Source organism: Sapajus apella, unplaced genomic scaffold (genome assembly GCF_009761245.1).
Source record: "Sapajus apella isolate SASKATOON/1434 unplaced genomic scaffold, GSC_monkey_1.0 scaffold6, whole genome shotgun sequence".
Taxonomy (NCBI): domain Eukaryota; kingdom Metazoa; phylum Chordata; class Mammalia; order Primates; family Cebidae; genus Sapajus; species Sapajus apella.
The window spans coordinates 75,204,539-75,230,173 of record NW_022436946.1 but is presented as its reverse complement, the minus strand read 5'-3'; the positions used below and the strand labels follow the sequence as shown (position 1 = coordinate 75,230,173).

At 37.7% G+C, this 25,635-nt stretch overlaps 1 protein-coding gene across 6 annotated transcripts in view; it reads left to right on the top strand.

The window, feature by feature from the left end:
* KCNQ5 (potassium voltage-gated channel subfamily Q member 5) overlaps positions 1 to 25,635 on the top strand; it is a 594,633-nt gene that overhangs the window by 450,910 nt on the left and 118,088 nt on the right. For 5 of the 6 annotated variants that reach the window (XM_032274415.1, XM_032274416.1, XM_032274418.1 and 2 more), the window contains exons 4-5: positions 5,286 to 5,461; positions 5,727 to 5,852. In XM_032274415.1, coding sequence (XP_032130306.1) covers positions 5,286 to 5,461; positions 5,727 to 5,852 — 302 coding nt within the window. The remainder of the gene's footprint in view (positions 1 to 5,285; positions 5,462 to 5,726; positions 5,853 to 25,635) is intronic. The other variant, XM_032274419.1, reaches the window with a different exon arrangement.

The following is a 25,635-nucleotide window of genomic DNA, read 5'->3' as shown; positions in this document are numbered from 1 at the left end:
AATAAAATAAATAAATGGGGGAAAAAAAAAAAGAGAAAGAGGTAAATTCATGTCCGTTATTAGGGAAAACTTTCTGAGACTCTAGCATAACTTTTAACATATAAAAACTTTAAAAGCCTGAAGTCTCCAGTTTCTAGGAGTCAAGATGTACCCTGTTTGTGGCTTACCTCCAGAGAATGTATCTGTCCTTATAACTACTAGTTTGAAAGTGTTCAACCATACTTTGTTCGAGGATGATTTAGTTCTTTTCATTGAGTTTTTACATTGAGCCATGTTATACCTTCTAAAAGATGCATTATGCAGTGTAATTATAGCAGCAAAACACAGACCATCAGGTTCAGATGTACAATTGGCCTTGCTTTAACCCACTCCTTGAGTTCATGATAGGGAAGTTTTGGATGTGAATTTACCTTATAATGAAGGCTTTTTGGTATTTCAGTGACTAACACCTTTTAGACAGGGTCCATGGTGATCAATTCATATTGATTTTGCTGACTAAATAGTACTTGAGCAAAGTTCCAGTGGCATCTAAAAATAAGCTCTTTCACTGTCCTTACATGTCTTAAATATCATTATAGTATTTATTTTGTTCAAATCTTGGCAGTCACCTCAAATTTCCAGAATTCCTGTGTAAATCATTCTAAGTAATTCAGTAAATTTGTGAACCTACTTCCTAATACCTTGTAAACCTGCATTTCACATTTCTACTGGGCTGCTTGTAATCAATAGCTCTTTCTTCACTGCTTCCCAACTTGTTCTAATTTGTTTCCTTTGGGAGAGGTAGATTTTAAGAGCTCAGGATTACATGCTTTTTTTTTTCATGCGATTTAGAGCTCCTCCTTGTTTAGTAGCAGTTCTACGTCTTTCTCTAGTCCCATTTTCTCTTGAAGCAGCCATAAAAGTACCATCTGGTTTTTAGCATCATTCTATTTCTGCTTTCTCCTCCCTGCACTTTTCTCTTCTCTGAATGCTTTATGCGATAACAATTTATTCTTGATTTATTATCCACCTGCTTTCACAGCCTTCCCCTTTCTGCTCCTCCTCCACCCCTTTCCCACCCTGAATGGAGTGGTATACCATAGTTCTTAAGGACACAGCTCTGGAATCAAGTAAGGACCAACTCAACCACTTATGCATGTTGGGCTTTAGTGACTTGACCACTACAAGCCTCAATTTCTTCGTTTATAAGAAAGAGAAGGTTATGGTACCATCTACTGCACAGGGTTTCTTGAAGAATTAAATAAAATAATATACATCAGGGTTTCTCAGCCTTGGCACTATTGACGTTTGGGGCTGAGTCATTCTTTGTTCTTAAGGCTGTCCTAGACATTGCAGGATGTTTAGCAGCAACCCTGGCCTCTGCCACTAGATCCTCATAGCAACTCTCTTCCCAGTTATAACAATGAAAAATGTCTCCAGACATTGCTAAATATCCCAGGGAGGCAAAATTGTCCCCGTTCAGAACCACTGACGTATAGAAACATTTAGCACAGTGCCTGGTACATAGTGGGGACTTGATTAATAATCTTGATGAATGGATGGTCAGATGAATGATTGAATATTCATTTTTAATACAAGTGTCTAATATAATTCTTGACAGTCAATTAACCACTTAATACATAAATGGATAAACAAATGAACATGAAGCCAGTGAGTTTCAAGGTCTGTCCATAGTTTCTACCTTATACTAAAATGTCGTATCTTCACTAAACACAAGCTTCCTATGTTTCAAAAAATACTTTAGACAATTAACTAACTGCACAGCTTAAACTACTCCCCCAATGTAATATACATGCATATACTTTAAAGAATAGGGAGATTTGAAAATAAACTCTAATGGATGATAGCTATAACAATTATATTGTAGTAGAATTCATTGCTAAAACTTGAAGTGACCTTTTGATTAACCTGAGTATTTCAGGTTGATATTCCAGTGAATAAGCCATTGATGTGGTAAGAGAACAAAGCTCAGGCAACTTTTAAGTATTTGTTAATCTCAGTTATCTTGTGTAAATATTTTTGAGTGCCTACTGTGTTTCAGGCACCATTCTGGGTACTTAGGATACATTCGTGAACAAAACAATGATCCAACCCTGTGGAACCTCCATTCTATGAAGTAATGATCACAAAAATAATAAGTACATATATAGAAATAAAAATATAGATTACTCACAACTTCTAAAATATTAGCATGGGAAATACTCTAGGTGGCACTGACAGCAAAATTCTAGTGGATGACTGTAACTGAACCAGAAACACTTTTGTGACTGCATTCACTGTTTGCCATTTGGTTGCTCATCTGTGTTTTCAGTTTACTGAACTCTAACTTTCTTGTCTGATCTGAATTACAATGAAGGTATTAAATCAAATCTGTGGCTACCTTTGCATGTTTTAGAACTGCAAACATTTAGATTATGATTCACTGTGTGCATAATTTTTTAATTGTCTCAAATCAACAGTCTTACTCTTACTTTTCTAGGTTTTCCTCTAATGAACTACCTTTATAGCATACTTTTTGTGCTGTAGTCTAACAAACCCATAGCTGATTTTTTAAGAAAATTATACAATATATGCTTTTTGTGCCTCACTTTTTTCACCTGTAAAATGGGATCTGTGAGATACCTAACACATAAAGTTGTTATAAGGATTAAATAAGGTAATGTTTATTTAAAAATAAAAAACAAAAAACTTAGAACTAAAGAAAATGCCAAGCACATAATAATTATTAAGTGTAGTATTTTCTGCACTCCTACTGGCCATGTACTTTTTTCTAGTATTTCCAGTATTTTAACTTAGTAAATTAGGTAGTATATCTTTTTCTTTTCTTTCTATACTTGGGAGAAAGAAAGCAGGATTACAAGGAAATAAAAGCAAAATATATAACCGTCAGGGCCATATAAGTAATGTCTCTTTGTAAACCACTAGTCTCAGGAGTAAATCCCTCCACATGATGAAAACCAAGAGATGTGTTTGCATATAACTCTTTTTATAAAGATTTTTTTAATTGCAAAGACACAGTCATTTTTATAAAATTCCAACACACTAAAATTAATAATTTGGAAAGTGAAAAGCCCCTTTATGCATATATTAACTCCAGCTCACTACCTTTAGAGATAATTAATGGTAATAATCAGCGTATAGTCTCACTTTTTTCTTTTTTGAGACGGAGTCTTGCTCTGTCACCAGGCTGGAGTGCAGTGGCGGGATCTCAGCTCACTGCAGCCTCTGCCTCCTGGGTTCAAGTGATTCTCATGCGTCACCCTCCTGAGTGGCTGGGATTACAGGCACCCACCACCACACCCAGCTAATTTTTGTATTTTTAGTAGAGACAAGATTTCACCATGTTGTCCAGGATGATCTCAATCTCCTGACCTCGTGATTCACTTGCCTCAGCCTCCCAAAATGCTGGGATTACAGGCATGAGACACTGTACCCAGCATAGTCTCAAAATTTTTTCCTGGTCATTTACTAGTATATATTTCTATTAAAACAAAATCACATTGCACATAGTTTTGCAACTGGCCTTTATTCACTTCGAATATGTCTTTGGTGTCTGTTTTGCCACATTTAGTTCCTTCTTGTTTCCAACAGCTGTTAAGAGTGGTAACTCTCTGGGTCTCTGGGTACTTACCCACAAAAGCACATGCATTAGAGCTGGTTGAAAAAGTCCTTCAGGGCGGGTACCAGTGGCTTACACCTGTAATCTCAACTTTTTGGAGGCCAAAGCTGGCAGACAATGTGAGCTCAGAAGTTCAAGACCAGTTTGGGCAACATGGCAAAACCCCATCTCTACAAAAAATACAAAAATTAGTCAGGCATGTTAGTGCATGCCTGTAGTCCCAGCTCCTTAGGAGGCTGAGGTGGGATACAGAGGTTGCAGTGAGTGGAGCTCGTGCCACTGCACTGCAGCCTGGGTAACAGAGTGAGACCCTGTCAAGGGATGGATGGATGGATGGGTGGAAGGAAGGAAGGAAAGAAGGAAGGAAGGAGGAAGGAGGGCGGGAGGGAGGGAGGAAGGAAGAGAGGAAGGCAGGGAGGAAAAAGTCCTTCAGCTGAAACTTGCAATGCCAACAACTGACCCCTCTCTCTTTCTCAAAGCACTAACCCAACAAGGGGCACGAGCAGAGAGGCTCAGAAGGTCTTCTCAGTCCACACCAAGAAACCAGACCTTTCTCAGTGCAGGGAGAAGGATGAACTGAATGAGGAATACTCACTCATATGGCAGTTAATCCAGAGGATGACAGAAACATTACAAATGTGACACCATTGAAATGGAACTCCTCTTTGGAGTGTGGAAGCCCAGTCTTACACAACTCACTTGAAGCAGAAAGGAAATTGTATTTGAGGATGTTAAGGTCAAGCTAACTTTTATTAAAATTGCCACAGGAGGTCATTCATCCCTACTTCATTTATACACTTCAAAACCTACTTCCCACCACTCAGATACTTACTTGTGGAGTGATTAAGTTCTCTATCTTTTCTATGCTTTCATTAGATGCTCTTTTTCTCTTTTTTGCTTGTAAAAAGGAAGATTTTTTTAAGTCAAGTGTCAATATGCCAAACATTAAGTATCCACTCCCTTGCAATGCAGTGTTTATATTTACAAACCCTATTATAACAAATATAATATTACTTAATTATGCAGCAAACTTACAAATAATTGGCGAATCAGGTGTAAGAAATACTCTGTACAGGAAGAATATTCAGCTTAGTTGAGGCCTTTGTTAAACAATATGCAAAAGTTGCAGGTGCCATGCTAGGGAATTTTTGGGATAAAGGAAATGTAAACTTATTTGGCAGGAAAACTAGAGGCATGATTATACCTTGTAGTACTTTCACGGCTGGACAGATTTAGATGCCTCTGTCACATCACCCAGAAGCTGTAGTGTTAAAGGCTGAGGCAGGAGCTCCTTTTGCCACAGGAAAAAGGATGAAACCAGAGACATTGTGAAACGTTGCCCCAGAGTTTTAAGGCTCTCTGAAACCTTGGGTTTTTTTAATGCTATTGTCCAATCTGTTGAAGGTTAATTAATATGTGGTTCAAAATTGCATAGGGAAAGCACAGAATGGCCAAAGGGTCAAAACTACAGCAATAGGTAGGTCCTGTTCTCTGCCTTTTCACTCCTAAGTCTTCACAGAGGCCAAGTGGCACTAGGTGTGGCTGGGGATCAGGATCTGCATATTTGTGCCTTAAATAGGTCAAAGCGAATTTTTGGAAATATTGTTTTGGTAAATAAAAATTCCTGGTCATGCTAATTATGGCTGTTTCAACCTGTCTCTTTCAGATACCATTGTTCTTATTGCTTCAATAGCAGTTGTGTCTGCAAAAACTCAGGGTAATATTTTTGCCACGTCTGCACTCAGAAGTCTCCGTTTCCTACAGATCCTCCGCATGGTGCGCATGGACCGAAGGGGAGGCACTTGGAAATTACTGGGTTCGGTGGTTTATGCTCACAGCAAGGTAAGATTTGCTTTCTGAGTTCAGAAACAAAATTTTTGACACCTTTTCGTTGATTGCTGTAATATTTAATAAACCTATCACAAGCAAACTTAGTCATTGCAGAAATTGGTTAAAACAATTTTGGGACATGATGTGCAATGTACTGTGTAAAAGCCATCATAAACATCCAAGAATTAGTAAAGTGGATAGAATCATCATAGAATTCTTTTTTCCTTTTTCAAAGATTTTCCACCTCTAAAAAATCTTTCGTTCCTTTTATGTCTAGGAATTAATCACAGCTTGGTACATAGGATTTTTGGTTCTTATTTTTTCATCTTTCCTTGTCTATCTGGTGGAAAAGGATGCCAATAAAGAGTTTTCTACATATGCAGATGCTCTCTGGTGGGGCACAGTAAGTATAAAAATATGTTTTTATTTATTGGATGTTGTGAAATGGTTTTTTTTTAATACAATGTAATGGTTCCTATGGAGGGTCTCAATAAAAATATCAACTTGCAAAAGAGAGTTATGTGGAAAATATACTACTTATAATTGTCTAAAGGCTTTCCACATCTTTTTGGGCCAACTATGGTCTCTTGTAAACCATCATTAATATTTCTTGAGTACTAGCTTGTTGCCAAAATAAAAATATATAAATATATATTATTTTTTGAATTGTGATTAAAACATTGATAGGTTGCTTATTTGTTTTAACTTTATGGAGCACAAATTGAAATTATCAATTGTTATATTGATTTTTCACTCTTCAAAAGTTTATCTGGGTTTAAAAAATGAACGGAAGCTCTGAATAAAATTGCAGCAATGAAAAAGAAGACTGGTAACCATCTGTGAGATCAGAGATTATAGACATCTAATTTCAGAACTTTCCTCTCAAAACCTGCTTTTTCTTTATATTGTTATTAAAGAATAATTTTCCAAAAAAATAAAGTAAAATCATGATTCTCACATAAATAGAAAGTTAACACATGCTAAACATTTTATTTAACTCATTTTTAAAATTTAAGTCATTAATAATGAAGAAACCAGTGAGATGTTAAAACTAGTTCAAAGCACTATCAAAAGAACAGGAACATTTAAAGATCAGGAATATTGAAATCAATGTGCAAATAGAGGCAAAACTGGCTCCTTCCACAGTGTGGGAGGGAAGTCAGTTAAACCTCCACTAGGCAGAATTTATTTACATGTCCATAGGCAAGAATTATTTTGCATTGCTACCAGTTATCAACAACTTACAGAGCTGTAAAATAGCTAAAAGGCTATGAAAAGAGCAGAGCCCCGAGAAATCAGAATCCAAAACCCTGGAAGGGCGTACTCTGAACAACGCATAGTTTTCCACTGAAGCAAAAATTTTCCCTGCATTGTAAAGAATTTATAAAACAGTCATTGGAACTTGTGCCCTAATAAGAATGTCACCGGATATAGGAGTGCTATATACAATGTATAAATTACATTTATTTTTATTTTATTCCTTTAAGGTATTCCAAAGGGGAGTTATATGAAAATAATTATAACCAAGCATGGTGGCTTATGCCTATAATCCCAGAACTTTGGGAGGCCAAGGCAGGAGGATTGCTTGGGCTCAGGAGTTTGAGACCAGCCTGGGCAACATAGCAAGACCCCATCTCTAAAAAAATAATAATAATAATACAAAAATTAGCCAGGTGGGAGGATCACTTGAGCCTGGGAGGTAGATTATAAATGCTTGTCTACAGAATGTCCATATCTTTTTGGTCCAAACCCCTTAAGCTCTCTTTTATACCACCCTTAGTATTTCTTGAGTTCTAGAGTGTTGCCAAAATAAAAATACATGATTTTCTTAAACTGTGATTTAAACAATAAGCTTTTTATTTGTTTTTTATGGTTTTGTTGTTGTTGTTGTTCAATGGAGCACAGATTTAAGTTACCAATTGTTGCATTGTTCCACTACTCATCAAAAGCTCATCAGCAAGACCCAGAACACTTGTCAGAGACAAGGAACATTTTTTAGGGCTGTATCAAGCAGCACTTGTATTTGTTGATTGCATAGCAGCAATAAAATGAATAAAAATCAGAAATACATTCACCTAAAGATTAGAATTTTTTTCTTAAGCTGTCTGAGTAAATGTCTACAAGATTATGCCATTGGTTTCAAAGGATTCTGTTGGTTTAATAATGTGGTTTCCGGCTGCTCCCCACTATTCACAAGCAATAATGGGCATTTCCAAAGAAGAGTGGAAACTTGAAAGAGAGCAGTCATCTGACATTCTTAAAATACTTTTTATATGTAGAGAGCAAATGAAAATCTATGACTCATGATGGGATAAACTGTAAACTGAGAAAACAGGAGGCTTTTCTTGCCAGCAAGGGGAAGACAGTTTATTATCCCAGCCTTCAAAGCAGTGGTTTGAATTCAAGTTTAATTTTGCTTCTCTTGGATAATTCTAATGTGTTTAACTTACTGATGCTCCCAGGTGCCCCTTTTCCCACTGAGATACAGTTGTTGGTGAGTTTAGCCTGGCAGCTCATTATCCTTCTTTTTATTAGTCTTCCCTTTCTCCTTATTACTAAAAAGAATTGCTGTGTTGTGTGTTAAACAGTGTGTGGGAAACTCTTAATATACCTCTCAGTTAGTCACCAGCTTGTTTCCTTTGCCAGAATTACCCACACAGCAGGTTTTCAAAGGTCATATCTGTGACTTTCAGGGGAAGACACATATTTTCATTGATTTCCCTTTCGGCTGTGCTAATTTGACTCACATTTAACCCGTACTTAACAGGTTCATGAATGGCCTAATTATGTTTCTATTTTTTTTTAATCCAGTCTTAAACATGAGAGTAAAAATCTTATAAGATGTCAGACTTTGAAGAATTTTTAAGGCCTTATTGGTTCATAGCAGGTTTGTTGATATTAACTGACTCATTAATGAAATTGTCTGAAATGTAAAAAGACAGAAAAAGCAAACAAGAGAACTCACTATTTCTATTTATTTTAAGAAGAACATATACTGGATTCCTAATGGGAAATAAAATATATTTAGACTATTACACCTTTTATTGATACATTAATCAAGACCTTAGTGAAAAATATGGTTGGGTATTTCTTAGTTAAAATTGCCCATGTTGCACTAATAGACATCTTAATAACTATGGAAGTATCCAGAATAAATAGGGAAAGGACAGCATCCTAAGTGGGAGTATTTCTAAGCGTTATACTTTGATGAAAAAAGGAAATCCCCTATATTAAAAGAGTCCACAGTATCAAAATTAACTATCAAAATATAGTTTTTTTCTACAGATACACTGTCCCAGTGAATTTTCAATACTAATTGCTGAACTCCTTCCATTAAGATAGTGAGGTCTGTCCCCAAGATCAACTTTTGGAGGGTTATCATGGTGGGATCAGTGCTGCTCGAAGCCAAAACAATACAAAGAGTTTTGGTCCCTGAAAGCAATTTCATATTACTGAATAGCAATACCTAGCTCATTGAGTAAGTGAAATAGATATAAAAGACCTGGTACCAAAAACATTGCAAGTGCCCAATCAACTATGATAGCTATTGTTGGTGTAGACACGACTGCTGCGGAAGTTAAATGAAAGCACCTTTAATACAAAAGGAACAAAAAAAAATGCTGAGTGCTTTGATGCAGACCCATGGAACACAGAAAAGGCTTGGGAATTGGAGGTTGTGATGAAAAGATGCCCTGGGTTCTGATGTGGCCACTAAAGTTGCATTGATGGCAGAAAATGGAAGAGGGAAATGACTGTAGTAGCTGAGGCACTGAGAGCTACTGGAAAAGGAGTTCTTCTGATTGCTGGGCGGAGCTCCACTTATTATCACTTTCTATTGTTATTTTTCTCATTGAATGTTTCAGATTTATTCTGAAATAATTTAAGAGTGGGTTTTCCTGGGCTTATTTTGTTATTAAATCCTTCCTGTTATTATTTTTCTCCCTTTGATTTGCTTTAGATTTATTCTGATGTAACTTAAGGTCAGGTTTTCCTGGAGTAACTTTTTCTGGTAATAACCTTGAAGGCCAGTTTGTCCTCTTTCTATTTACTGCTATTACTATAATGAAGATAGTGTTATGGGGTTTTATTTTTAAAAGATGCATACAGCAGCAGATAGTATAAATCTACTCTTGAGTAAGCATCTGAATATAGACTTCACCTAAGACCATGTGCTTGAAGTGAGTATGTCAGGCATGTCGAAGAATTTTATGTCAGCCAGAATTAGTCCAAGAATTCATGCTGAAAAATCTCATAGTCTTTCTAGAAGCAAACCATATAGATGTTTCTATGTATAAAATGTAGTATACTGTGCACTCAACATGTTGTACATCCCAAATACATGCCTTGAGATTCATCCGTCTGTAAAATCTAAGGGTAAGAAATTGTGTAAATTTGTGGAATAAACAATGATACTCTTGTCCTGATAGTACCAGGACCCTTCAGAGAATCAACTCTCCTTACATTGGGCTTACTAATACAAAATGTTTCTGCAACATCATCTAAGCTGATGTTTTTGAATTAATGCTGGCGTATTAAAGTTAATAATTACTTCTTACTACCAAAGCATTATCTGATGGTATCAAAATGTTACTTGGCCATTAAAGGATCAACACACTAGCTCCTAACTATTCAAGAATATGATCAGTTACCAAGAAAAACAGAGACACACACACCCCAGCCTCAACCCACTGAAACATCCAAGCTATTATGAGCATCTGTAAGTCCCATGCCTACCTTATTGGCATGCATTTGTGATGTATATTATCGTATGCCTCTTTGGGGAACTCTTTCCTAATGAGAAATCTAAAGTAGCACTGATGACAGAATATTTCTTCAATAATGTCATCTCACACATGCCTCTGGACACTTTTTCTCAGTGATTATTATTCTATAAGCATTGAGCATAGGCTGTTTTGAAAAAATAGAACTGGTGTCAAGAGACCTGGGTTCTGGCCCTAACATTATGATTTAATGTAGGTATATTATTAAGCAGTCATTAACATCTCTGTAAAATTGAGATATCACCCAAACACAAAGTTGCTATCTATCTAAAATGAGATTAGGACATGTAGATGTGCTTTATCAAGTACTAAGCAAATATTAGTCATTACTGTTGTTACACCACCAGTCTGAAAGAACAAGATGGAATGCTAATGCCCTGAGCTGCTTGCCACAGCAAAGCCCAAATTTTATGATGCCACCACCATAGGAGATTCTAATGTTTGAAGATGGAAAAGCTTTCTGACCTACTAGTTCAAGGTGACTAAATTTCAAAATTGACTGCACAATTTCTGTGACCACCTACTATCTGATCCTAGGTGAATCACCCTTCCTTAAAAGACTTCCTTATGGGCTGAGCATGGTGGTTCATGCTGCTAATCCCAGCACTTTGGGAGGCTAAGGCAGGAGGATCACTTGAGGTCAGGGGTTGGAGACCAACGTGGCCAACACGGTGAAACCCCATCTCTACTAAAAATACAAAAATCACTTGGGGCGTGGTGGCATGCACCTATAGTTCCAGCTACCTGGGAGGCTGAGGCAGGAGAATTGCTTGAACCTGGGAGGCAGTGGTTGCAGTGAACCAAGGTCGCAGCACTGCACTCCAGTCTGGGTGACAGAGTGAGACCCTGTCTCAAAAAAAAAAAAAAAATACTCCCTTATGGAGAAATTATGCTGTGCCATGGAAGTCTACCAACTATATATTGTTCACTGTCTAAATTATAATCTGACCATAGCCTCAGCCATCTCATTAGAAAAAACAAAAAAGCCTGGACCAGAATTTTCATTTGTTTTGCAATAGTATTTCTGAGGAAGAATTCTTGAATGCTAAACACACGAAGGTGCCCCCACTCCACCTCAGATTTTGCTAACATAATTACAAGTCTATGCCAACATTTCAACCTACAGATTTTTCAGAATGTATTTTCTTTCACCTGTATGACTGTATCTGAGCATAGGAAACACGAGGGCAAAAATATATCTAAGCTGTTTCTATCTGCAAGGCACCTTCAAGTAAACGGTCCAACTGAAGAGGTGGCACAGACTACCAGGGATTCCTGAGGCCAGCTTGGGGGAGGTAGCAGGGCGAAGCAGGCCATCCCTGCCCAGATCCTCATCCGTCTTGTTACCCTGAGGCCTGAAAAGGCAGCTGCCAGCTTCTACCTCAGGTCATGAAGCGTGGCAAGAAATGCCAGCTTCTCACTTAAGGAGAATACTGCTCTGCCTAGGACTTCCCTGAAAGAGATGGTGGACATTTTTGTGACTTGTAATTTATTTTTTAATTTTAAAAAGTAAATTCAGCCAGGCACAGTGGCTCCTAAATAATCCCAACACTTTGGGAGGCCAAGGTGGGCAGATCATGAGGTCAGGAGTTCAAGACAAGCCTGACCAACATTGTGAAACCCTGTCTCTACTAAAAATACAAAAAATTAGCTGGCTGTGGTGGCAGGTGCCTGTAATCCCAGCTACTCAGGAGGCTGAGGCAGGAGAATCACTTGAACCCTGGAGGAGGAGGTTGCAGTGAGCCAAGACTGCACCACTGCACTCCAGCGTGAGTGACAGAGCGAGACTCCATCTCAAAAAAAAAAAAAAAGTAAATTCAAAACTTCATGACCTTACCTAGAATATTATAAAGATCATACTCAAAAGTCATAAGTATGAATCACAGACGATGTTTGTAATAAAAATGTAACCTGGGCTGGGCTCGGTGGCTCACACCTATAATCCCAGCACTTTGGGAGGCCATGGTGGGCGGATCACCTGAGATCAGGAGTTTGAGATCAGCCTGACCAACATGAAGAAACCCTGTCTTTACTAAAAATACAGAATTAGCCAGGTGTGGTGGCACATGCCTGTAGTCCCAGCTACTTGGGAGGCTGAGGCTGGACAATTGCTCGAATCTGTGGGGAGGTGGTTCTGGTGAGCCAAGATCGCACCATTGCACTCCATCCTGGGCAACAAAAGCGAAACTCCAACTCAAAAAAAAGAAAAAATGTAATCTATCCAGTGCATGTTAACCAGCATATCTCTCACAAATCCTGGAATGAGGTAAAAATGTAATTAGGTCCAGTATTTTGATATAAAGGTCCATCTCTCCTTTTCTCCTGCTTCTCATCTCTTGCACACACATATATATAAGCAAAATGTCACACTCACATGTGTGTAGAAATCAAAGTTCACAAAACACTATTCGCATTACTTCCCTACTTATATAAATATTGTATTTGTTTTACAATAGAGTAGAAGCTCTCAGAACTTATTTCCTTCACTGACTGGCCAGATTAACCAACACACCTCACTCCCACAAAACATACTGAGGCCTGCAGAGCACGAAATGCTCTTTAGTATCCACAGAATTCTGTTCTTAACATTGTTTGAATGCTAGCAAAGAGTCAGCGTGTTCATTAGCAGATCTTTTCTTTTTCTTTTTCTTTTTCTTTTTTTTTTTTTTTTTTTTTTGAGACAGGGTCTCACTCTGTCGCATAGGCTGCAGTGCAGTGGTGCAATTATGGCTCACGGCAGCCTCAACCTCCCATGCTCAAGCAGTCTTCCAGTCTCAGCCTCCTGAGCAGCTGAGATCCCAGGCAGGTGCCACCATGCTTGGCTAATTTTTTACTAATTTTTTGAAGAAACAGGGTCTCACCATGTTGCCCAGGCTGGTCTCAAACTCCTGGGTTGAAGCAATCTGTCTGCCTCAGCCTCCCAAAGTGCTAGGATTATAGGCATGAGCCACTGCACCCATCCCATTCCCAAACCTTGTTATGCCAGTTGTATTTGTAATTATAATGGCATGGTTTAATTTTATATTATTGCATAAACTGATGACATATGGTACAGAAAGAAAGATGGATGGTTTATGAAAATAGAATGCTTTAGAAAAGCTTGATAAATGCAAAATACTAAATATACTAAAATACCAAAAATACTTTAAAATCAGGGGTGAACACACAACTATGTGGGGGGGAAATCTTAAATATCTAGGACTTTGTCCTCAGATGGCTCCCACAAAAGTTGAGTTCATGTGCCGCTTTAAAAAATTAATTTTAAAAAACACGAAAATTAATGAAAGTAAGTGATGCATTATGAGTGAGATTTATGCAAAAATGGTAAGGCAGAACCCCAATTGCAGAACACATTTTTCATCAAGAATATTGCATTTATGTGCTTTAGGCTAAAATTAAATATGTAACATATAAGTCTCTTTGTGATTATCTGCATTACTCAGATTTCTTACTAAGCAACCAAGTATCCATCATAGAAGTTTCAATTAAGAAGTCTTCTCTGTGTATTCTCATGCATTAATATATAATATCAGAAAATCACCTCACCAACAGAGAATAACAAGGCTCTCTCATAAGAACATTTATTTTACATTGATTCAACTGCTTTATGGTTCTACTAATTCCCTTGCAACACATTTGCTATGCAGAGTAAAAGTCTGATGTATTGTGATTCACTTTTAACACTGTATATATTAGAAGAGAATTAAATGCTTTGACTCAGGAAGTATCAAAAATATATTAGTACAAAAAGAACCCATTAGCCGACCACACTTTAGTTCTTTCTGTCATCCCAAACCCACCCAATCCCTGTCATCCCCACCCACCCAGCCCATATGTAGTCATGAAGCATCCTCTTGGTTCACCCAAGATGAACAGAGTCACTGGGTTTGATTCCAGCACCATCACCCATGGGGCTCAACCCTTGCACCCTAATGCCATATGCACATGTAGAACTAGCAGAGAATTACACAACAAAGGGGGTGGGGTGTGATGGAAGTATCTTCAAAGGAGCAACTATATTATTTATTTAATGTTGGATTCCCAGTCTAAAGACTGTAAAGGAGTGTGTTGTTTATTTGTTTTTCATTATAACAGTAATCCATTTTTTCCAAAATTAACTCTGGCTTTTTACCTTCATTCTGCCCATATTACTGTGTTAACTGTATACTGTAAGTAATAATAGCCACCTGCTCTTCTGCCTGGGAGTCACTCAGGTATGCAGTTTGTAAGCATTTGCAATGCAGAGATGATGTGATACAATCGAATAAGTCATTTTGCCATGGCATACCATCAAGATGCTGCTGGGTTCTTGGAAATCTGTGAGGTGTGTTTCTAGAAAACGAACTGACTGCCTCATCACCCAATTCAATTGTGAAGTCTAGGTATGATTTCCTCTAACCCCTTAAAGATCACATATGCAACCTCTCAAGGTTCTCTGAAACATGCTGATGTTCCAGAATCTCCCCAAGTATTCTGAAGAACTGGTGCCCTTGGGCTCTTGTGTGGGCCTGCCTTTCTCTGACCCTAAACCTAAATGAAACTAATCATTATTGGGTTCAACCAGTGAAAAGATTGACAACATTTCTGGAAGGCAGGAAGAAGTTTATTATTTAGCACAAGCATGGGAGAATGAGCACCAAGAGGGTTTCTGCTACTCAGTTCATGTACAAAGGGTCAGCTAATAAACATTAACAGGGCCTTCCAAGTGCTAGGAAAAGAAAATAAACATAATGTAGTTGTACAGTTCCAAGGAGACTCACTGGTACTTCAAGGGCAGCTTGACCTGAAAGTCCGCAAAAATCAATGAATATCTATGCAGCGCTCATTTTAGGATGGTTTTATCAAATGCAGCTGGTCCTTGCTTTAGAATGTCAAAGCCAGAAACAAGCAGATGGGTCAGTGTGAATACCTGGAGAAGATTCATGTCTTTTTATTGTAAGCACACCTTAAAGACTTCATAATTTTATGTCTGGTGCTACCTTTCTGTTCACATCATGAAACCCAGGTGTCCTCTTTGCATGCACAGAAGGGAAATAATGCACTCTTCAAGTAAAAAACAAAGGAAACCCACACCAACTCCCTCTCTGACATAGAGGGAGACAAAACTGCCACCCTGTTTCCAGATCCTTCCCAAGCCTAAGCTGGCAACAAAATGCCCCTATGCTTTCAACCAGGAAACATCCCTAGCTCCTTTGAAATTAGAGTGGAGGAAGTTTTTGAGGCTGGGGGTTCAGTTACTGGCTATTCAGGTTTCTTGCACTCAGTAAAATGTCATCATCCCGGAAGCCTGAACCAGAGCGTAGGGAGAAAGTGGGCAGAGTCATTGCCCACACCCAGAGGAACTCCAGAGTGCTGCTCTCAGATTTTACAACCTTCTGTTCTCCCCCACAAATCACCCCTGTAAGAGAAAGGGGCAACCCTAAATTCAGAATGAAAAAAAGTAGGCACTCTTTTCTACTCAGGATGAAACACAGCACATTGTCACTTGGCTGTGTCCCATTCTTCAGAGTTAGAGGCAGTGGTTTAAAACCCACTCCCTGAGCACTGGGCCAAGCAAATGTATGCTGGAATGAAAAGCAAAGCAAACCATGAAATGGAACATTTTTGCTGTGACCAAACCATGAAAGTTCTTCTTCAGTCTATTATTAATAAACCCATGTAAAAGGATTAAGCTATTTTTCAGAAAAAGGGTAGATTAAAATCTGCCCCACATATATAAAGATTGAGCATAAAATTGAACTGGGAATTTTTTTCTGCATTCTCAAGGAATTCTTTAGAGAATCCCGTATTAATACTGCTGGTGACATGTGATTAATTTGGCTCCTGTAAAGTTCTACTACAAATTCCCTCTCTCTGACATTGGATCAGCTCTTCCAACCAGCAAACCTCTTACTAACCTGTCCTTGACCCCTTCTCAGACCTTCACAGCCTGAAGCCTTTTTGCCTGTTCCAAGCCTCTGACTCCCCACACATGACCCTCCCTTCTCCTTGTCTATAACTGAAAGGACAGACATAAGCATTCCTAATCCTTCCCTCCACTCACGCTGAGCCCACATCATACCCCCACCATGGAAGCACTGTCCTTTCACGCTACCTGGACTAACCCCTCCAACTGTGCCCTTAACCCGGTTCCTTCTTGGCTACTTTACTCCATCATGACGCTGTCACCCCTTTCCTCTTCAGTCTCACCCTCTCTGCAAACATACAAAGTACATCCTGGAAAGCCTCCCCTCAAGTCAGAGATTCCTGGGAGTTCTTGCCCTCTACTTCTCACTCCAGTTGCTGCCAATGTTCTTGAAAGTATTATTCATTTATTTATTTAATATTTAGTGAGCTCCTCTTACTTTGTGGCAAGCATTATGCTAGATGTTAGGGAGATAAAGAGTAAGTCAAGGTTCCACTTTCTAGTTAAGAAAATAAGAATCCCTACCAAAAGAAAAAGATAACACCCTACCACTCATGTTAAGTGTTATGAAGAAATAAGGAGCTGAATAAAGAGTAATCAGAGACCCCACTGAAGATAGGTAGAGAAGGCCTCTCCAGTGAGGGCGTATTTTGGATAAGACCTGAAGGATGAAAAGGAGCCCTGGGAAGAGTGAGGAAAATAGCAGTTCCAGCTGAGGGAACAGCTTGTGCAAAGACCCTGAGGCAGAAAGATCCTGGCTTGTTTGAGGAGCTGAAAGGCCACTGCCATTAAAGTGCAGTGACCAAGGAAGGGTAAAACCAGGATGACCTTAGAGAGGTAGGCAGAGACAGCTTAGTAGCTTAGAATTTATTTTGAATTCAACAGATAACCATTTAAGGATTTTTAGATAGAAAGAAGAAAATGATACCCCTTGCAGGTATATGAAGAAGGAACTAGAGGAAAGCAAAGGCACAGAGAGCAATTAAGAGGCTACTGTAGCAGCCTGGTCTACCGTGGTGGCAGCAAAGACAGAGAAAAGGCGGTGAATTTGCAAAAATTTAAGGAGATAAAATCAACAGGACTTGCTGATTCACTGAGGAGAGTGAGGAAAATGAATAATTAGGATGATTCTGAGGCTTCTGACATGAGCAACTGGATAAATTGGTGACTCTTGGTTAAGACAGGAAGGAATACATTTGGTGGAAATAAGAGTTCTGTTTAAAACACAGATATGTGAATTGGGAGCTCAGAAAAGTGGCCTAGCCTAGAGGTATAAATTTGGCATGTTTAGCATAAAAGTGGCATTTAAATCTAAGAGAACATTTAAGACCACCTGGAAAGAGAGAAAACAAAAAGGGGATAGAAAAGAAAGGAAAGTCTAAGAAGAATAAAATTCTTAAAAGAAGAAAAAGATCTAGAACCAAACCTTAGAATCCAGTGTCCAAAGGTTGAAAAGGGTAAGAGGAGCCACCAAGGATATAAAGAGAAAACTATGCAAGTGAAGATTGAAGAGTGCTTCCAGGAAGGCCTGGTCAGCTGAGCTAAATGCTTCTGAAAGGTCTGGCATCATAGAGCTTGTCCCTGTCTTTTTCTTTCTCTCCTTTTTTTTTTTTTTTTTTTTGAGACGGAGTTTCGCTCTTGTTACCCAGGCTGGAGTGCAATGGCGTGATCTCGGCTCACCGCAACCTCCACCTCCTGGGTTCAGGCAATTCTCCTGCCTCAACCTCCTGAGTAACTGGGATTATAGGCACGCACCACCATGCCCAGCTAATGTTTTGTATTTTTAGTAGAGACAGGGTTTCACCACCCCGTCTTTTTCATTTCTACTTCTGAATTGTTCCCCCTGTTTCAAAGCCCCAGGTAAGGGGCATGACCAGAGCAACCAGTTTCTCAGTGATAGCCAGTGACCACCTATCTCCACCATATTCAGTGTCTTTCTTAATGCTCACTTTCCTTCCTTCCTTCCTTCCTTCTTTCCTTCCTTCCTTCCATTCTTCCTTCCTTTTCTTCCCTCCCTCCCTCCCTCCCTCTCTTTCTTTCTCTTTCTTTCTTTCTCTTTCTTTCTTTTTCCTTCCCTCCTTCTTGCCTACCTGCCTGCCTACCTTCCTTCCTTCCTTCCTTCCTTCTTTCCTTCCTCCTTTCTTTTCTTTTCTTTTTTTTTTTTTCTTTTCTTTCCTTTTCAGACAAAGTTTCACTCTTGTTGCCCAGGCTGGAGTGCAATGGCATGATCTTGGCTCCACCTCCTGGGTTCAATCAGTTATCCTGCCTCAGCCTCCTGAGTAGCTGGGATTACAGGCGCCTGCCACCACACCTGCCTAATTTTGTATTTTTAGTAGTGACAGAGTTTCACTATGTTGGCCAGGCTGGTCTTGAACTCCTGGCCTCAAGTGATCCATCTACCTCAGCTTCCCAAAGTGCTGAGATTACAGGCATGAGCCACAGCACCTGTCCCTGTTGTCCTTGCTTTCTTTTAGCCTGTGACATCAGGGATTACCTGGTCCTTTGTGAAACTCTCCATTCTCTATTGAGTTCCCATTTATATAACCCTTTCCTGATTGTCCTACTTTTGAAAAGCTTTTGAAAAACATGATATCCAAAGACACTGTTCTCTGACTTTCCTTTCCCTTCCACTCCTTAAATGTCTGTGTTTCTTGAGGTGTCCCTGGATCCCTTCTGTGTACTTTTTATAATCTCAGTTATGCACATAGCTGAAACAATCACCCTATACCTGATTCTAAAACCCAGATCTCATGCCATACCCAATTTCTGTCTCAGGACTTAAGCCCTCATTCTCAGTTTCCTGCTAGACATTTCTACACTAGTCATACTGACATTAAAAAAAAACATTATTTGCAAAACCAAAATCTTCACCTTTGCTCTAAAACCTTCTTTTTCATTGTCATATTTTTATTTATGGTACAACCATCTTTCCACTTGAAATTTTCACATTGTTGACTTAGTCTTTCCCTTTACCCCAATCAATAAATTTGTTTCTGTTGAACTTCCTAAACATTTCTCTTTACTCTCCACTCTCATATAGTGTCTTAACTGGTCTCTTCATCTCTCATTTCTTCCTATTTTAATCTTTCCTGTACATTTGCTGCCATAATTGCAGCTTCTAAAAGCACCACTCTGATCATATTATGCACTTTGCTTACAAAAACCTTCCATCAGTATTTCTGGGCTGCAAAACAGAGAGCAGAATCCTTATCCCACCCACAAGGCTTTCATTCCTTTATTCAGTAAATATATATTGAGTGACTACTGTATGCCAGTCACTGTGCAAGCTTCTTGGATTCAGCAGTAAGTAAGATGAAGTACCAACCCACATGCAATTTACTTTCTAATTGGGAAGGCAAATAATAATTAATTTAATCAGTATATAATATTATTTCAGGTATTGATACATTCTGTGAATAAAGATAAGCACAATAAGGATTTAGGAAACAATTGGGAGGGAAGTAGCATATTTTGTGGGTTTTTTGTGAGGTTTTTTTGTTTTTATGAGAAATGACATTATTATAGAGTGTCCCCCAGTGATTTTTTTTTCTATAAGTAAATGGGGAACAGGTGGTTTTTGGTTACATGAGTAAATTCTTTAGTGGTGATTTGTGAGATTTCGGCGTACCCATCATCCAAGCAGTATACGCTGCACCTGATTTGGGGTCTTTTATCCCTCACCTCCTTCCCACCCTTTCACCCTGAGACCCCAAAGTCCATTCTGACATTCTTATGCCTTTGGATGCCCAAAACTTAGCTCCCACCTATGAGTGAGAACATAGGATGTTTGGCTTTCCATTCCTAAGTTACTTCACTTAGAATAATAGTCCCCAGTCTCATCCAGGTCACTGCAAATGTCATTAACTCATTCCTCTTTACGGCTGAGTAGTATTCCATCATGTATATATATTCCACAGTTTCTTTATCCATACATTGATTAATGGGCATTTGGGTTGGTCCCACGTTTTTGCAGTTGTGAATTGTGCTGCTATAAACATGCATGTGCAAGTGTCTTTTTCATATAATGACTTCTTTTCCTCTAGGGGGATACCCAGTAGTGAGATTGCTGGATCAAATGGTAGTTCTACTTTTAGTTCTGTAAGAAATCTCCACACTGTTTTCTATAGTGGTCGTGCTAGTTTACATTCCTACCAGCAGTGTAGATGTGTTCCCTGTTCACCACATCTCCACCAACATCTAATGTTTTTTGATTTTTTTATTATGGCCATTTTTGCAGGACTGAGGTGGTATCACATTGTGGTCTTGATTTGCATTTTTTTGATCATTAGTGATGTTGAAGATTTTTTGTTTCCTGGCTAGTCATATATCATCTTTTGAGAATTGTCTATTCATGTCCTTAGCCCACTTTTTCATGGGATTGTTTGGCATTTTTGTTGTTGTTGTTGTTGATTTGTTTGAGTTCATTGTAGCTTCTGGATATTAGTCCTTTGTCAAATGTATAGATTGTGAAGATTTTCTCCCACTCTGTGGGTTGTCTGTTTACTTTGCTGACTGTTCCTTTTGCTGTGCAAAAGCTCTTTAGTTTAATTAAGTCCCAGCAATTTATCTTTGTTGTTACTGCATTTGCTTTTGGATTCATGGTCATGAAATCCTTCCCTAAGTCAATCTGTAGAAGGGTTTTTTCAAGGTTATCTTATAGAGTTTTTATAGTTTCGGGTTTTATATGTAAGTCCTTAATCCATCTTGAGTTGATTCTTGTTTAAGGTAAGAGATGAAGATCTAGTTTAGTTCTCCTACATGTGGCTAGCCAATTTTCCCAGCACCATTTGTTGAAAAGGGCATCCTTTCCCCCGCTTTATGTTTTTGTTTGCTTTGTCAAAGATCAGTTGGCTGTAAGTATTTGGGTGTATTTCTGGATTCTTTATTCTGTTCCATTGGTCTACATGCCTATTTTTATACCAATGCCATGCTGTCTTGGTGACTATGGCCTTATTAGTTTGAAATCAGGTAATGTGATGCCTCCATTTTCTCCTGTTTCTTTTTTTTTTTTTTTTTTTTTTTTGTCTTGCTTTGGCTATGTGGGCTCTTTTCTGGTTCCAAATGAATTTTATCATTGTTTTTTCTAATTCTGTGAAGAATGATGGTGGTATTTTGATGGAAATTGTGTTGAATTTTTAGATTGCTTTTGGCGGTACGATCATTTTCACAATATTGATTCTCCCCATCCATGAGCATGGGATGTGTTTCCATTTGTTTGTGTCATCTACGATTTCTTTCAGAAGTGTTTTGTAGTTTATCTTGTAGAGATCTTTCACCTCCTTGGTTAGGTGTATTTCTAAGTATTTTTTTCTTTTTTCTTTTTCTTTCTTTCTTTCTTTTTTTTTTTTTTTCCCAACCATTGTAAAAAGGGTTGAGTTCTTGATTTGATTCTCATCTTGGTCACTGTTGGTATATAGAGGAGATACTGATTTGGGTACATTAATTTTGTATCCAGAAACTTTGCTGAATTCTTTTATTAGTTCTAGGAGCTTTCTGGAGTAGTCTTTAAGGTTTTCTAGGTAAATGATCATGTCATCAGCAAACAATGACAGTTTGACTTCCTCTTTACTGATTTGGATGCCCTTTATTTCTTTCTCTTGTCTGATTGCTCTGGCAAGGACTTCCAGTACTATGTTGAAGAGGAGTGATGAGAGTGAGCATCCTTGTCTTGTTTTCAGAGGGAATGCTTTCAACTTTCCTCATTCAGTATTAGGTTAGCTGTGTGTTTGTCATAGATAGTTTTATTACACTGAGGTATATCCTTTGTGTGCCAGTTTTGCTGAGAGTTTTAATCATAAAGTGATGCTGGATTTTGTTGAATGCTTTTCTGCATCTGTTGAGATGATCGTTTGATTTTGGATTTTAGATCCTAACTTAACGTGCAGGTTAAGCACTTGAGTGGAAAGTTAGGACCTATGATCAGGGATTATTCTCAAAGATAGACCAGGATAGAACATATGTTAGGCCACAAAACAAGTCTTCAGACATTCAAAAATTGAAATAATATCAAGTATCTTCTATGACCACAATGGAATGAAACTAAAAATCAGTAACAAGATAAAATTTGAAAACTATACAAACACATGTAAATTAAACAATGTGCTCCTGAATGACCAATGGTCAATGAAGAGCTTAAGAAGGAAATTGAAAAATTTCTTAAACAAATGATAATGGAAACACAACATATCAAAACCAATGGGATACAGCAAAGGGAGTACTAAAAGAGACGTTTATAACTCTAAGTGTTTACATCAAAAAAGAAGAAAAACTTCAAATAATCTATTATGCAACCTCCAAGAGCAAACCAAACCCAAAGTTAGTAGAAGAAAGGAAATAAAGATCAGAGCAGAAAGAAAGGAAATTAAAATAAAGAAAGCAATACAAAAGCTCAACAAAAGAAAAAGTTGTTTTTTGAAAAGATAAACAAAAATGAGAAACCTAAACAGACTAAGAAAAAAAGAGAGAAGACCCTGATAAATAAAATCAGAGATGAAAAAGGAGACATTGCAATTGATACTGCAGAAATTCAAAGGATCATTAGAGGCTACTGTGAGCAACTATATACCAATAAATTGGAATACTTAGGAGAAATGGACAAATTCCTATGTGCATGCAACCTACCAACATTGAACCATGAAGAAACCAAAACCTTAATAGATCAATAACAAGTAATGAGATTGAAACCATAATAAAAGTCTCCCAGCAAAGAAAAACCTGGGACCTGATGGCTTTACTGTTGAATTCTACCAAACATTGAGAGAAGAACTAATACCAATTCTGCTCAAACTAATCCAAAAAGTAGAGGAGGAATGAATAATTCTAAACTCATTCTATGAGGCCGGTGTTACCCTAATACCAAAACCAGATAAAAATGCATTAAAAAATGAAAACTACAGGCCATTATCCCTAATGAATATTGATGCAAAAATCCTCGACAAAATATTAGCAAGCCAAATTCAGCAACACATTAAAAAGATCATCCATCATAACCAAGTGAGATTTATCCCAGGGATGCAAGGATGGTTTCTTCTGTATTTAGAACACAACAAAGATGCTCATTTTCTCCACCGTTATTCAACATAGTACTGAAAGTCCTAGCTAGAGCAATCAGAGAAGAGGGAGAAATAAGGGGCATCCAAATTGGGAGGGAAGAAGTCAAGTTATCCTTGTTTGCAGATGATATAATCTTATATTTGGAAAAACCTAAAGTCCCCATCAAAAAACTATTAGAACTGATAAACAAATTCAGTCAAGTGGCAGAATACAAAATCAACATACAAAAATCAGTAGCATTTCCATATGCCAACTGCAAACAACCTGAAAAAGAAATTGAGAAAATAATTCCATTTCAATAGCTACAAATAAAATTAAATACCTAGGAATTAACCAAAGAAGTGAAAGATCTCTACAAAGAAAACTGTAAAACACTAATGAAAGATATTAAAGAGAAAAATGAAAAGATCTTTCATGTTCATGGATTAGAATAATCATTATTGTTAAAATGGCCATACTTCTCAAAGCAATCTACAGATTCAGAGCAATTCCTATCAAGAATACCAATGACATTCTTCATATAAATAGGAAAAAAAATCCTAAAATGTATATGGAGCCAGAAAAGACCCAGAATAGCCAAGGCTATCCTAAGCAAAAAGAGAAAAACTGGAGGAATCACATTACCTGACTTCAAATTATACTACAGAGATATAGTAACCAAAACAGAATGGTACTGGCATAAAAACACACATTGACCAATGGGACAGAAGAGAGAACCCAGAAACAAATCCTTATATTCACAGTAAACTCATTCTTGAAAAAGTACCAAAAACATGCAATGAGGAAAGGACAGTCACTTCAATAAAAGGTTCTGGGAAAGTTGGGTATCCATATGCAGAAGAGTGAAATTAGACCCCTATCCCTTGCCATATGGAAAAAAAAAATCAAATCAGAATGGGATTAAAGAATTAAATCTAAGACCTCAAACTGTACAACTACTACAAGAAAACATGAAGGAAACTCTCTAGGACATTGGACTGGGCACAGATTTCTTGACTAATATCCCAAAGGAAACTCTCTAGGACATTGGACTGGGCACAGATTTCTTGAGTAATATCCCACAAGCACAGGCAACCAAAGCAAAAATGAACAAATGGGGTCACATCACATGAAAAAGCTTCTGCACAGCAAAGGAAACAATCAACAAAATGAAGAGACAACCCACAGAATGGGAGAAAATATTTGCAAATTATCTATCTGACAAGGGATTAATAACCAGAAAATATAAGGAGCTCAAACAACTGTATAGGAAAAAATATAATAATCCAGTTTTAAAATGGGCAAAAGATCTAAATAGATATTTCTCAAAGATGACATTACAAACCACAAACAGGTATATGAAAAGGTGCTCAATATAATTAATCATCAGAGATATGCAAATCAAACTACAATGATATATCATCTCACTCCAGTAAAAATGGCTTTTATCCAAAAGACAAGCAATAACAAATGCTGGCAAGGATGTGAAGAAAAGAGAACTCTTGTACACTGTTGGTGGGAATGTAAATTACTATAGCCACTATGGAGAAGAGTTTGGAGGTTCCTCATTAAAAAATATATATAGAGAGAGAGAGCTACCATATGATCCAGCAATCCCACTGCTAGGTATATACCCAAAATAAAGGAAATCAGTATATCAAAGAGATACCTGCACTCCCATGTTTATTGCAGCACTAGTCACAATGGCCAAGATTTGGAAGTAACCTAAGCATCCATCAACAGACAGATAAAGAAAATATGGCATGTATACACAATGGAATACTATTCGGCCATTAAAAAGAATGAGAGCCTATCATTTGCAACAACATGGATGCAAATGGAGCTCATTTTGTTAAGTGAAATAAGCCAGGCAGAGAAAGACAAACTTCACATGGTCTCATTTATTTGTGGAAGCTAAAAATTAGCAGTTGAGCTAAAATAGAGAGTAAAATGATACCTACCTACCAGAGTATGAGAAAAAGTGGAGAAAGTGAGCAAGGAGAGAAGTGGAGATGGTTAATGGGTACAAAAAAAAAAAAAAAAAAAACAGAGTGAATAACATCTAGTATTTGAAAGTACAACGGGTGACTATAGTCAATCATAATTTAATATTACATTTTTAAATAAGAGTATAATTGGATTGTAACACAAAGGTTAAATGCCTGAGGTGATGGATACCTCATTTACCCTGATATCATTATTACATATTGCATGCCTGTATCAAAATATCCCATGTACCTCATAAATATATATGCCTACCATGTACCTACAAAAATTAAAAATTATTAATAAATTGTTTAATTTAAAAAAACAAGGATGCCCACTTTTGCCACTTCTATTCAATATAGTAATGGAAGTCCTTGCCAGAGCAGTTAGACAAGAGAAAGAAATATAAGGCATCCAAATAAGAAAGGAAAAAATGAAATTGTTGCTGTTTGCTGACAACATAATCTTTTTTTTAACATAAT